Below are 14,897 nucleotides of genomic sequence, written 5' to 3'. Positions count from 1 at the left end.
AGTTGCTGCGCTTCAGACAGTAATACGGATAATCACCCCCCACTTGACTAGAACCGAACAGAATCACACATTAGCCTGTTACAGAGAGCAACTTGCCACTGGAAAGTGTCGTAAGATGCCCTTGTGCTGTTCGTGGCTGTACTCTTAAAAATCAGACCAAGTTTAATTTGTGGCTGCAGCAGCAAGTGTGTTTCGAACGCGCTCCCGAAACAAAAAGGCAGAGTTTCTGTGATAAGGGGTTGTTTCCATCCCCTACCGACAGATGAGGAAACTAAAAGAATTTGGTAAAAAAAATTCTAAACTTGAACAGAGACCCCTAAATGTTTTCACTGGTTTCACTGTGTGGATAAAAAGCCAACGGAAGAAAACCCGCATCTGCATCCGAAGCAACTGAGTCAGTGAATATGTTAGTGCGGGTTCATTGCGGCCATTTCTTCAAGTCGCCATCCCTCTCCGCAATAGCTATAGGTAGCTGTATAATAATATTTCCACATTTAAGCTGTTATAGCTGGTGTTCCCACATATTTTATAGCCTAAAAGCTCTGACGAAAGCTGGTTAGCAAGTTGCTAACATGTAAACAAATGGCAGTTCCGGTTTGCGGCAGAAGTCGCGCCCATAAATCACGCAAAGCCTCATGGGGGCTAGGAGTAAGATGGATAGCAAACAGTTTATTATCCAGCTGTTAACACTAGAACACTTTGGTTTGCTGACTTCTCACAAATGTAAAACAAAAGACATAAGTTCTCCAGCTCCAAGTTTGGAGTCAATTCCTGAGTGGACTATAAGTGAATTGACTCAGTATGAATTACACAGGTGAGAATGTGATGATTTAAGGGTGCACAATGGGAATCGATGGTGGACAATTGTGAATTGTAAATGTCAGTAGGCTTACCTAAATACTTGCAATCAAACTATGACACAAAACTAAAACAAACAAAACATGTTTTTATTAAGAAACAAAATGTAAACAAGCAAAATAGTTATTATTGCTGGTTTATAGTTTTTCCCTGCAGGGCCATCATTTCAGTGAGGAGTTGGGATAATCTGTAGTACTCATCATGTTGCAGCGTATACAACCATGCTCAGTTAAACAAAACCATAAGGGGGAGCCAAATATTCATCTTATGTTCCCAAAAAAGCAGAAACATCAGTCAAGATGCCAGCAATCTGTGGTGAATTGGATTTTCTGTTATGAGGATGTTGACTTCAAATCCAATGCAATGTGGTGATTTTTCACTGTTTTATTAAGCTTGTTTCTGAAATGTGTGACATGTACCTGTCAGCAGAGTGTTGCATTTTTACAAGAGTTTTGTTTCTCAGTCTCCCTGTTCGTGATGATACTTGTCTGATAAGGGTCATTTACAGCAACGCTTCTGCTCTCTGTTATTACTGTTCATGAGAAATATGTGAAAGAAGGAATTAACAATGTTTCAAATAAGTGATAAGAGACATAAAAAACAAGCAGAGGTGAAAGTATTTCTAAATAGAAATTAGGTATGTAACATGTTCCTTCTTCCTTTTAGTGATGGATTATGAAGAATTTAATGGATAGTAATCACACTTGATTTTTTAAATTAATGACATTTGACTAGAAAAATAACAAAATACATTTTTCTATATGACAGGTCTTTAAGCTCAGTCATCATAAACCAATAAATATGATCACACTTTTCTACAGTGAACAAAAGAAAACCATTTACAATATTTTTAGCGTAAATATATTTTTATTGAATGATGTTTCTAAAATAAGTTTGTTTTTTGGTGGTTTAAACATGTGAGGGATAATGATTACTCCATGGGCAGAATTAGGTTGCTGTAAAACTTTCTCTTTCTCTTCTGTTTCTCATCCTCAGGACATTCGGTCCGACCTCTTTTGGGACGTCTGCATGAATCAGATGTTCATCTTCCATTGGTGCCAAAGTTAACAAATACTCCTCTTCATCTTCCTCTGCTTGTTCCTCTGGATTTGAAGAGCTTTCACAACTAAACAGCAGGCTTTCTGCCTCCATCAGAGGATCATCATCATCATCATCAGCTTCTTCCTCCTCTTTTACTTCAATATCCTCCTCTGCCTCATCCTCCGTTTCTTCCTCCTCTTCCTCGTAGGTATCCTCTTTGGGGTAGTGGAACACGTGTTTCTTCTCACTGAAGGTTATTTGCTTCTTCCCTCCGCTGTGTTGTTGCAGCTCTTTGCTCACTTCCAAACCAACTCTTTCCTGCTTTCTGCCAATAACAAGAGGAGCAGGAATGAGCAACTGTTTCTTCTCTTCTTCCTCCTCCACATATTCAAGCTCTTTATCCTCTTCTGCTTCCTCTTCTACTTCCCCAACTTCTTCTAATTCATCCTCGTCTTCTTCCTCATCTAAATCTTCTTCTTCCCCCCTTTCCTCTTCCTCTTCATCTTCCTCTTCCACAATGGAGAGTTTCCTGGCCATGATCTCTTCCTCTTCCTGCTCCATCCTCTCTGCAAGGGCCTCAGCAGTGGGTTGGCTGGGATTCTCCTCCAGCTTAATAGTCTCATACTTATGTCTATCACAGGAATCATCATACGCTGGATAAGTCTCCTCTGGATAGCCTGTGTTAAAGGAGCATGGAAATAGTCAGCTTTACATAAATAAAATGCTCGAGGTTTCACTGGAGGTAAGCCCTGCTCCTCAAACATATTTTCTGAAATTATTAGAGGAGCTTGAGGATTTCTGCTTGAGCACATACCTTCCCAATCTGCACCGTAGGGGACCTCCTCAGCCTCCATCTCAGGAGAGGCTCCCTCCAAACGGCCCTCCTGCATCAGCAGTGTGATCTGTCGGAGTTGCCTCAGGAGTTTTTCTTCCTTCTTTGATGTTGAAGTTTTACTCTTTCGCTTTCTGCCACTATAAAGCAGCACAAGTTAACTTGAGAATCTCAGGCAACATGACTATTTATTTTTTTTTTTTTTAGGTTTTTACAAAACTGCAGTATAAGGTACACAAGCTGCATTTTTTTTGCTGATAAATTCTTCAACAGTTTGGATTTCCCAAAAGTGTGTTATTTTAGAAATATCAATTTTGTCTTCTGAGGCTCATGGAGTGAATGATTACCCACTGATTGTTTTTTTTTTTTTTTTTTACTGAATATTGCCATAGAAATGCACTGCTTACTGGCGCAGCAGCTCTGCTACTTTACAAGGAATTTATTCTTTTGAGATTTTTTGCTCTTCATTTTCTAGTTGAAAATATTACTACTTTTGAAGTTATTTTCATTCTCAGTTTTTGCTTTTTCTATTTAGCCTAGTCTGCCATCAAATAATATGTTTCAGTCATTTCCAAGAAGTTGGTTGTAATTGTGACTAACGGATGTTCTTGGGGAAAGAAGCTCCTTACCTTGAAGAACAATGACTCCTCCCAGAGACAATCCTGTCGAGCATCATTTCTGTTTGCAGAAGTTTCTCCTGAAGCCTGGCAAGCTCATAATCAGTAGCTAAACATTTCATAAGAATAAAGGGATTAATATAATCCCTTTATAATATAACAGTGTGATAATAAAAAAAAAGCAACACAAAATTTACTAATCATTTCAAATAATTGAAAGTAAAATCAAGATTATTTTCATGTGCTTTCAAAATTAATTCTGGCTGTTTTCCTGTGCTCTTGGTATTTCCTAATATTTCTCTCAAAGGAACAAAACAAAACAAAAACAAAAAATCTCCCACGTGAAATTTACACCATCAAACTACCAAACAAACACTTTCTGTGTCTGAAAGAACTTACCTCTTGTGTTCGGCGTGGTTTTTGTCTTGTCTGTTGAATAAATCCCTGATTTATTCACCTTTCCCTTACATGTTAGCTGTGAACAAACATACAGTTATGATTACTAGGCCTGTGCAAAGCATCTTTTAATTGTTACACTTTATAGTTTAAATAAAACTCATAATCGCCTTGACAGCAAAGAGTACATTTAATTGACTATAAAGATACTGAACAATAACTAAGTATAAGAATCATTGCAAGGCGTATTCGTCCCACACTCAACAATCTACCAATTAAGGAGGTTTGTTGCAGTGATTACCTTATACATAATATAAAGGATGTAAAGCAGAATCCCAAAGCCATATGTGGGTATGACTTGAGCCATCAGGTTGTATTTCTTGCCCTGCCCAGTGCTTTGAACTTTAACCCTGGCTTCAACAGTGTGTGTGAGGGAGCGAGAAGAATCCACTTCCCACTGCTCTGGGTCGTCTGACACTGACAGCTGATGCATCCCAGGAGGGTAAAACCCAGGTCCAACTGCAGGAGGTAAAAAAACAATCACTCTAAACACTGCTTGTATTTATTCAACAAATATTACTATAGCTTTCTTCTTAAACATATGTTCAATGATATTTGTTTACACAACCAGCTAATTTGAAAGATGTGGTGCCGTAATATTTTAAACGAGTGCTTCATAATGTCAAATGAAAATGGCAAACGTCAACCCACTATAGAAATCTGGGAATAGACATCATTTCACGAATTACAGGCCTGTTTCATTACAGGCCAACAATTCTCCAAAATGTTGGAATAAATATTTATTGCTAGATTGGATAGATTTGTTAGTAAACACCAACTACTCGCTGAGAGCCAGTGTGGCTTTAGGTCACAAAGATCCACAGCGATGGCAGTTCTTCATTTAACAGAAGAGGTGACCAGTGCATTAGATAAAAAGAAACCTGCTGTTGGGGTATTTATTGACTTAAAATAAGCATTTGATACAATCGATCATAAAATACCGGTACTCATCAAGAAACTCAAGCGCTATGGTCTAAGGGGAGTAGTTTTACACTGGATGAAAACTTATCTCAGCAACAGGCAACAATTTTCAGTCCTCATGCTTGGACATTGTTTTTGGTGTTCCCCAAGGCTCAGTATTGAGACCTAAGTTGTTTATGTATAGGAATGAACAGGGGTGATGAATTTGACTGGGATTCATGGCACTGTGGATGACTTGGGGAATTGGGTGTAGGTTTGTGTGTGTAAATATATGTAGGTGTGTAAATAGGTATATATTATTTATGAATATATATATATATAGGTAGATGCGTATGTATATATATGGGTGTATGTGTTACTTTCATCTGGTTCAGGAAATGTTGTTATTATTATTATTATTATTATTGTTGTTGTTGTTGTTGGTTTTTTTGGAAAGGATACTGGAAACAGGAAGACTATTTATGCTATGAATTAATGAATGGAAAAGGGGTATGAATATACAGGTTATGTATTTGAGCTTGTAAATTTGATAGTAAGGTATTGTATTTACTCTTGGAAACATAAAAGTCTTTATTATTATGTTTTGATGGTGAAATGTCTGTCTGAAATAAATTATCAATCAAAAAAATAATAATTTCAGAAATATCAATAAAGAAACCACCTTTCACCCTCTAACAACAGAGGTAATTGGATGTGCACCTTGCAAAAAAACAAATCTACTTTTAGAAATTCATTCTCAAAACCTTTGGGCAACATCAATTATTTGGGTGGGACTCCCATCAATAACTTTTTTGCCCTGTCTCTTTCTTTTTGTTTTGTCACGAACTCTGAACTAACCTGAAGCAAATTAGGACTGATGTGTGTGAAATATTGATTGGAGTTACATCGTGAGGTCCTACATGAGTTGCTATTTTGGTCTGGGAGTAATTTTAAAAGTTGGACTCTCTTTTTCAGGTTTGCCGCTGTTTGTTGCCGATGGTAGACTAGGCAGCTATGATTGTTTTCTCCAGGAACAGAGAATGGCTCTCACTCAGAGTCCTATTGTAATGCTTTAGAAAAAGCTTTATAATCTTCTCCAGGGTGACTGACTTTGTTTTTTTAATATGTTTTTTATACATCAGCACACAATCTGTTGCTTTTTGGGATCTTTTTTGCCCTCATCATGTCAGATAAGTTCTATTAAAGGAAATACTCATCAAACAATAATCAATCCCAGTTGTAACAAGTATAATCAAACTAAAACATTATTCACACTCGTTGGCGGTGGGTTTCCATAGCACCAATTTTGTTTGGATAATCTTTTAAATAAAATTGTCATTTGGAAACTGTTTTTTGTGTTGATTCAAGTTAACGTTGCCGGATAATAAAATTTGTTGGATTTTAAACATGAGAAATCTCTAGGCGGCACATTTTTCTTTCTTTATTTTCCAGCGCTGCACATAAACTTGTCTTACCACGTGAACATGTATTAAAAACCATTACAGTAAACACATTTGCAGTAGGGAAAATTCTCTGTATAGCACTAGCTGTCAACAACAACAACAACAGAGAGACTCAAGATGGAGTAGGCTGGATGATGACCTGATAAACTGCCTTACCCTCAGACTGGCCCCTCTCATTTTTTCCTCTGGGTAAAAGCATCCTGGGCAGGAAGAGAGACACACAAAGAACAGAGCATGATATAAGGGTAACCTTCTGGCAAGTTGTAATGGTCATTCTCTCTCAGAAAAGGACTGCCATCCAGTGTTTTGTCTTTACTAGAAAAGCGAGATTCTGTCCCCAGATGTCAGCTCTCATGTGACGATGTTCCATCCAGATTAGTGAGGATTAGAGAAGCTGCATTCAAGCGCTGTCTGAAATATGGGCTGTAAATCTGTAGACAGAAACCAGCTGCTTGTTGTGTAGTTTTATAGACTTTTAACTACCACAGCCTAAAGATGGATAATAAAGCAATCAATCCCTTGATTTAATGCTTCAAGTTGAATTTATTAAATCAGTCATAAACTTAGCAAAGTCAAGGGCCACTCAAAGGTGCTATAAATCTATTAGTAAATAATGTTCTGAACTTATTGGAAGAAACTTAGAATCAAATTAGGTCATACAATTTTTTTTTTTTTTTGCAAAAGACAAGTGAGTAGCTGCTCTCAGTGGAATATATTTACAGCACATCTGAGTCAATACCGATAAGGGGAGCATTATCAGTTAAAGTTATAAAGAAATCACAGCAGATTTTTCTTCAGCTATGATTCAAAGCTTGATTCATGTCAAACTTGGATAATGAAAATGTTACTCCAGCTGTTTTCAGACTGAGCTGAATTATATTCTCAAACTTTCATAAATCGGAAGTGAGCACACTTTCAAAAATGATCTTCAGACTATGTTCAGGTTTAAGGGTCTTCTCCCTCTTAAAAATGTCTGTTCTGTGAGATTCAGATGATTTTCTGGGGGATTAGCTCATACTTTCACCTTGCAAGTAAGACACTCATTTGAATCAGGTGTGTTGGCAACATTAATCGCATGCAGTGTTGGGGGTCTGATGTCTAGAACCAAGTGACATTGATTAAGAAGCACATAAATTAAAATTAGTTTTAATGAATCATATATGAGCACACTTTCAAGATTTTTATTTAAGTGGTAAATGCTCTCTTTTGACAAAAGCAAGTAAAGAAGCAAAAAAAATCACATTAACAATATAAAATCCATGCAAAACAGTGATGACTCTGAGCGTTGAACTGTCTGTGATGAAAACAGAGTAATGTGATAGTCAACAATGGATTAAATATCTATTATGTTAACATAAAATGTCACTAAACTAATAACTTTGAATACAAATATTAAATGAGGCGATGTGAACATAACAACCTAACACTTCCCTCTCTGGAGTGCATTTCATATCAAAGACCAGCAGATGGCACCACAGATTCAGTTACAAAAATACCACAAATTCAAGTCAAGCGCTCATCAACTTGACAGTGAAGTAACAATGTGTAATTTTTACTACATTTTTTAATGTAGTTATGCTAAATATAGACGTGTCTGGAAATGGCCTAAGTAATTATATATGTCAGAATTATTTAACAATTCTGGCTGGTGTAAGACAAGATAAATTTTGTTCAGATTACATTGCCAATAGCGTTTGACAACTGAGATTTTTTTCATTTCCATACATTCATCCATTGTTTCTAGTAACTTGTCTTTGCAGGGTCATAAAGGTGCAGGTGCCAGTGTCCTGTGGTCATCGGGTGAGAGGCAGGTTTTGTCCTGGAAAGGTTGCCAGTCCCTCACAGTAGTGCAGAACTTATAATGTAAAAGAGGAAAACATGAAGGTCATACTGGCATCACGTTGACTTAAAGTCATATTTTAGATTTTGTAACGTCTGTGTATTTCTATCACCTTTCATGTGAGGTTAGTAAGGCACCAAAAGCAAACATAATTCTTATCCTTAATTAGCTGGAAACAGATAAATTATTTAATAATATAAATATATTTCATTCATGTGGTTGTGTCAACCTATTGCGATGAGGGCCTAACATCTATATTTAAAAGAAGTATTTTGCAGCTTTCTTTATCATTCTTTATAAACTGTTCAGCAAATATGATTAAAATATTACCCCACACTTTATTGATCAAAATAGGACTGATAGGCCTTTGTTTGTTGGTAAGGATGATGGCAGACAGAACGGTCAAACTTGATGCATGTTTCTGAGCTTTTAATGGAAATTATTATAGAGTTAAGTTGCTATATATTGTACAGTTACATCTAAAAAATATAAAGTTTAATATTTCAGAAACTGAAGCTAATATTTGAGTAATATATTATTCATTGAACATGGAGTGGAATCTTTCAGGCCTTTATTTCTTGTCATTTTGATGATTATAGCATACAAAAAATATATATATTCAGTGTCTCAGAAAGTTAAAATGTTGTGAAAAAGTTCAACAATGGAAACTCTTATCAGCTAATTAACAAAACCTTCCAAAGGTGTTTTGAGTCTCTAAATGAGTGGCGTCAAACTCATTTTTATTTAGGGATGCATCAAGATTAGGATTGTCCTCATTGGGTTGTTGTTGCAGAATGTGTTGATAAACTATCAAAAAAAAAAAAAAACTGTTTTAATATTACAGCATCCTTTACACTTGATGAGGACTACTAAGACTTAAATATTTAACCTTGAAGTAATTTTCCTCTATGCACATAAAAATTTATTTAATTTGACAAACAAAAACACACATATATTTAAGCACACAGCTGTTATCTTGATTTTGTCCTTCTGTTGCCATTGTTGTTGTTAGTTCTCTCTCTGGTTCAACACACCTGGATCAAATGATGACTCGTTAGCAGACCTCTGCAGAACATTAACATGCTGAGGGGGTAGTTACTACCACCAGGGAGAGAAAGAAAACTGCAGGATAGTGAGTCTAGAGGGCCACAGAAATAGCTGTGGTAGGTTTAATTTAGCAATAAAGGGGAGGACACTTGCCAGATGTCCAGAAGACGATCACTGACACCCTCCACAAGATAAATAAAGCCCAACTGTTCACTGCTAAAGAAGTCGGTCGTTCACAGAGTCCTCTATCCAAGTATTTTCATAGAAAGTTGACCGAAAGCAAAAAAGTAGTAAAAGGAGCACCAACGACAGCGATAACCGCAGTCTTGAACGGAATGTCAAACAAAATCCATTCAAACATTTGGGGTATCTTAACAAGGAGTTGCTGAATCTGGAGTCAGTGCATCAAGAGCTACTAAACACAGATGACTCCTACCCACGGGCTGCAAATGTCCCATTCCTCATGTCAAGACACTCATGAACCAAAGTCAACGTCAGATGCGCCTCATTCCTGGGCTAAGAAGAAAAGGAACTGGCCTTTTCATCTGTGGTTCAAAATGGAAGAAAAGTTTGCCTTTCATCTGGAGATCAAGGTCCCAGGATTTGGAGGAAAAGCGGAGAAGCACAGAATCCTTGTTGCTTCTAGTGAGAAGTTTCCACAGTCTGTGATGGTTTTTGGTGCCGTGTCATCTGGTGTTGGTCTACTGTGTTTTCTGAAGTCCACAGTCACTGGAGCCATCTATCAGGTAATTCTACAACATTTCATGCTTTCCCCTTCTGAAAAACTTTATGGATATACTGATTTTTTAAATTTTTATCATTATTATTATTTTCCATTTGGACTTGGCACCTACCCACACTGCCATATGTAAACACTGGTTCAATGACAACTGCTTTTCCTGCTTTTGACTGGCCAGCAAACTATCTATGGAGTATTGTCAAGGAGATGAGGAACGCCAGAACCAAGAATGCAGATGACACGAAGGCCGCTATCAAAACAGGTTCCATTACACCTCAGCAGTGCCACAGGCTGATCACCTCTGTCCCTCCTAACCCACACTGATTCAAGCAAAAGGAGGCCAAGCAAGTAATGGGTATGTAGAAATGAACATACTTTTTAGAATCCTAATCTTTTGATTTAAAATATTCTTTCTTATTGAGGCACTGAATTTTGGGTTTTTATTATTTGTAACCTGCAATCATAAAAACTCAAGAAAATGCATTTCTGAAATGAGTTACAAAAAATATTGAACCTTTTCATGAAGTACCGGCAATGTTTTTGTTTTTGGATGTACTGCATATTCTAAGTTGAAAGTGATGTGCAGAGGCATACTGCTTTTACAAATGGCAGCATATAATTGCTGCTGATTTGATATGGTAAGCTCGCTTTTTAAACCATACACAAATATCAATCTGAGAAAACTACTCTGCTTTAGACTCCTCTGTCTGAATGCCAGATAGAAACATTGCTCAACTGGAACTTCTTTTATTTTTACACCAAAATGACAAAAGTTTCAAAAAGTTATTTCTTTAAAAGTATTTGAATTGCTACACAAACTCAAACAAATGTACTTAATAAATTGGTTGGTGACTGTAAAGTCCTAAAAACCTATTTTATTTCAACATGGAAAACATGCATTTTTTTTATGTCAATAGTTTCAGAATTTTGTGATATTTACATAGTTGGAAAAAACTATCATGACTCTCAATATAGCCTCTATTCTTTAGCTGTTCAGAAAAAACCTTCTAACTGTAAGTATCCGTCAGATGGGGCAGAATGTGAATATACAACACAAACAGTACTGTTTCCCACTGAACTTAGTTGAAGCTCTCATTTCTAATAATGAAGCTGAGAACATTGATATTGTGATTCCAATTATTGTTACTGTTCCTTGTATATACTTGAGGTAGATACAGGCAGTCCTAGAAGAAAAAACAAGGCAAGAGAGTGCAAAAAGTTCAAGACTGAGTTGCAGGCTTACCTTACAGCGGCACATGCCAAATAGTGGGAGGTGAGAGGCAGGGGGACTTTTCTGGAGTGGTGTCTTTATTCACAATTGAATAATAAACAAGCCTCCAGTCACTAGGTGGCAGCAGTGCTCAAACTAATCAACAGGCTGCCTGTTCAACCCAGTAGACAAAATAGCCTAGAGAATCAAACAGGTGTACAGTAGAGGTGTGCTATACAGCTTATGTTGGTACTAATCCAATACCAAGTGCACTTTTTATCACCAATGAAGATATGAATACTTTTTACTATCCAAGTTTAATACACCATCACACTTGTGTTTAGTGTGGGGTGATTTTTTTATTTTTTTTTCCCAGCTTCGAATTATGTAATTGAAACCTAGGACAGAATTTGTTTCTAATGTATAGGTGTCTTCAAAATATTAACATGATAAACGGAAACAACAGAAAAACAAAGGAAACTTGTGTGCACTTTACTTTACAGTGCAAATAAATTAGAAATAGAAAGCAAATCAAAACAATGTTTTAGATAAATGGGTACAATAGATCTGAGAAACTACAATGGAAAACATTTCCAAGATGAAACTGAAGGATTGTTCCTACCATGCTAGGATTGATATTAATATCGACTTGGTATTGATATTACCAATATTTTTGGATCAATCTGCCCATCAGTAGTGTGTAGAACTGATGGAGGATGGGAAGCTGAAAAGTTTGTGATGGTGAAAAGAGAATTGCGGCAGAGGCAATTACAAAAAGTGATGGCAGAAAAAGACAAGGAAATACGACAAAGCCTATGTAGCTACTGGGTTTAGTGTGAAAGCAAAATGTTACGCATATTTAAGCTCTTCTGATAAGCCAGCTTCGAATTATGTAAAATTGTTGCAAATGTTTCACAGAAAAATTTCCATAAATTGTGAAGAAAAAAAGCTTATGAATCTAACAAGCAGCATTTACAGTTTAAAAAAAGCTTTGAATTTTCCTGTGTAGTCTAAAAATTTACATCTCAGTGAGTCATTTGCACTTTTTCTCTCTTAAGAATCGCACAGACAGCAGGTTTGATTAAATGTTACAAATCAACTGAACTTGGAAATTGTTTAAAGGCCTAAAACAATAAAATGAGCTTAAAATTTCAATTGTTGCAGCTCATTTTATAAATCCATTTTGATAATCAGATGATTGGATGCAGAATGCTGGTGCCAGTGGATTGAAAAGATAATTGCAGTTCAGTTAAACATTACCTACTGCTAGAAGGCTAAGGTATTATAGTCATTTTTTAAGTGTACCAACATTTTTCTTCTGATTGGAAGTAATATCAACATTGGACAACAGCCAGAGACTCAACTTGAATTTTACAGAGAATCTGTGAAGGGAGCTAAATATTATGGTGATGGCAAGGAAGCCTTCCAACCTCCAAAACCTGGAGCTTGTTACTGAAGATAAATTGTCAAAAAAATATTAAGGGAAGCATCTAACAAACTGACTAGCAATTATAAGAATGACTTAATTGTTGTAATGCCAACACAGATTTTTCCACTAATCTTTGAGGAAGAAATTAAATTTTTATGAGCATGAATATTTTTGGCTTCACTGTAGGTTAGAATGGCCCAAAGTCGAGACCTAAATCCAATTAGGAATTTGTAGTAAGACTTGAAGTTTACTGTTCAGATTGATACTTTGATGTGCAAAACTGGTAAAAAACAAAACAAAACAAAAACATGTGACTGTGTTTGTGACAAAAAGTGTCCTCAAAGTACTTGGGGAGGGGGAATGGCTAAAGAAAATGTACTTCAGAATTTTTTTAAAATTATGCACTACTTTGTGTTGATCTACCACAGAAAGTTGCAGGAAAATGTGACATAATGTAAAATTTAAGGTGTATAACGGTTTTATAAATTAATGTACTTCATGGCTTATAAGGAAATACAAATTAATTTGTACCATCCATCACATTAAGTTGTCTTTCACACAATTAGCTATATATACTATGTGGACATGCTAGTTGCTCTGAAAACATTTAGTCTGGGAATAGATATTGTTGGACACTTTGCATAGTTCCCCCAGGGTCACATTCATTTCTATTTGCCTTTTTTATGCCATCTTTAAACCATTGCATAATTTCTTTATTATGCAGATAATGAAATGCAACTCCACTTATTATGCAATTCCCAGAACCCACAGGGATTCATTGTCATAACACTCTCAGTCAGAGGTAGACGGCTTAATATTTTTGAGCAGCGACATGCAAATTATTCTTGGCTTTTTATTTAATGTTTTTGTTTTTAAGATGAGAAGATCCATTAGCTTTCAGTTAAAACCAAAATTCTTGTTTTAAATTTTTAAATGATGTTTAAACTTTTTTGTTGTTGTTGTTTTTCTTTAAAAAAAGCTTTAAAAGAAGATTATAAATCTAGTGATTGTGAAGCTGAGACTGCAGTGTGACTGTTCAAGATTGTACCTCTTGGTCAGATGTTATTGTTCTAACGTGACCCTTTTCAGATTAGCTTTACTATATATGGCAACAAACAAATTAACAGCTTGTTAAAGTTCCAGTTTCTGAAACTGGGAGTGTCAGAACTTTTCAGGTTTATATAAAACCTGAAAAGAGTTTTCTCTTTACACCGACATCTGGTTTGCAGATTACTGTGTACTTTCTATTTTCAATTCACTTTTTTTTTTTTCAAATGTCTTTCAAATATAAGAAATAAAAGTATTACCGCTATAGGTAGGAAAGGTCATTTTTTACGGTGTGAAGTGCCATTCTGCAAAAATGAAGTAAATAACTCCAGACCACAAATGCTGTCTTTTGTACAGCATCTTGGGTCCTAATTTTATCTCAGTGAAGTACATCAGAAATGGTTTTTCTTAGTAGAGCTTTTATACAGATATAGTGAAATACAAAATGTTGACGGCATAAACAGTTTCGTGGAAATGTTTGTATGCTATGAGCTGGCCAATGGTTTTCATCTGCTATGCTTGAAGAGGTAGTTTAGATTTTTTTTTAAGGGGGTTATGGCGTTTGCAAGAACGGGCAATTAATCTCTTACATCCCTATGAAGGAATTTTGGTCTACACTTGTTTGCTTCTTTGTTCTTATAAAAAAAGTTAGTTTATTTCAAACTGTACCAGGAGACACACATTTTAAAATTACAGCTTTTATTTTTGTCAACAGCACTTTCTTTTTTTATTTATTTTTTTTTTTTCCAAAAGTCTTGGATATTATGGCACATTTGGCAAATGTAAAATGGCCTTTTTGTTTTTTTTTTCAGTCAGCAGTAGTTTTGACCTTGGAATGCTGCCTTGAAGGCCATTTTTGCTCAGTCTTTATTATTGTTGAATCATAAGCACTACTGATGTATTCCTGCAGTTCTGGATTCTTTTGTGATTTCTTGAGTTGGAGACGGGCTATTTGAAAGGTTTTAGTTTGCACAGTGCCTTGCGCTGTCCATAACTTCTTCATATCAGCTCTTGATCAGTTGTTTTTCAAGAGCTCTTGGCCTTCATCGTGTTGTCAGACAGGTTATATTGAAATCATTTATAAATCATGGAGATCTGGCAGTGAAAAAAACCCTGGTGTGCAAAGTGGATCAGTTATCAGTTATTAAATGTCATGTCATTTGGCTTATTTAATGGGAATACAGTATGTGTACACAACTGGTGTTTGTGAGCATAAACCTTGTTGGGTATGGAAGCAGTTCCCTTTAAAGCTGTTCATAGTTTTAATGTGTTCTTTGTTAAACTGTGTAGACTTTCATAAAATTTCTGCTTATCCATTAGCGTTCATTGGCAAAGTGATATTTTTTGCATGGTAAGGAAAATTGCAGCTGTGTTGCACATCAGCATTTTAACTTCCATCCCACCAGCTGCATGTGTAG

At 36.0% G+C, this 14,897-nt stretch overlaps 1 protein-coding gene and 1 long non-coding RNA gene across 2 annotated transcripts; one reads left to right on the top strand and one right to left on the bottom strand.

Annotated features, from left to right (window-relative positions):
* Positions 1–1,770: 1,770 nt before the first annotated feature.
* Positions 1,771–6,487, bottom strand: ric3a (RIC3 acetylcholine receptor chaperone a). The gene is made up of 6 exons (XM_044099841.1): positions 6,324–6,487; positions 4,046–4,263; positions 3,748–3,823; positions 3,361–3,457; positions 2,714–2,871; positions 1,771–2,576 (listed from the first exon to the last, which is right to left on the bottom strand). The coding sequence occupies exons 1-6, from the start codon at positions 6,439–6,441 to the stop codon at positions 1,807–1,809; spliced, it is 1,437 nt and encodes a 478-aa protein (XP_043955776.1). The 5' UTR covers positions 6,442–6,487; the 3' UTR covers positions 1,771–1,806.
* LOC122821709 lies at positions 2,052–3,367 on the top strand. The gene is made up of 3 exons (XR_006369053.1): positions 2,052–2,103; positions 2,540–2,641; positions 2,734–3,367. It is a non-coding gene; the product is annotated as an uncharacterized LOC122821709 (long non-coding RNA).
* Positions 6,488–14,897: the final 8,410 nt, after the last annotated feature.

The sequence above is a fragment of the Gambusia affinis genome, linkage group LG02, assembly GCF_019740435.1.
Source record: "Gambusia affinis linkage group LG02, SWU_Gaff_1.0, whole genome shotgun sequence".
Classification (NCBI taxonomy): Eukaryota; Metazoa; Chordata; class Actinopteri; order Cyprinodontiformes; family Poeciliidae; genus Gambusia; species Gambusia affinis.
This window is presented reverse-complemented; position numbering and strand designations above follow the sequence as displayed.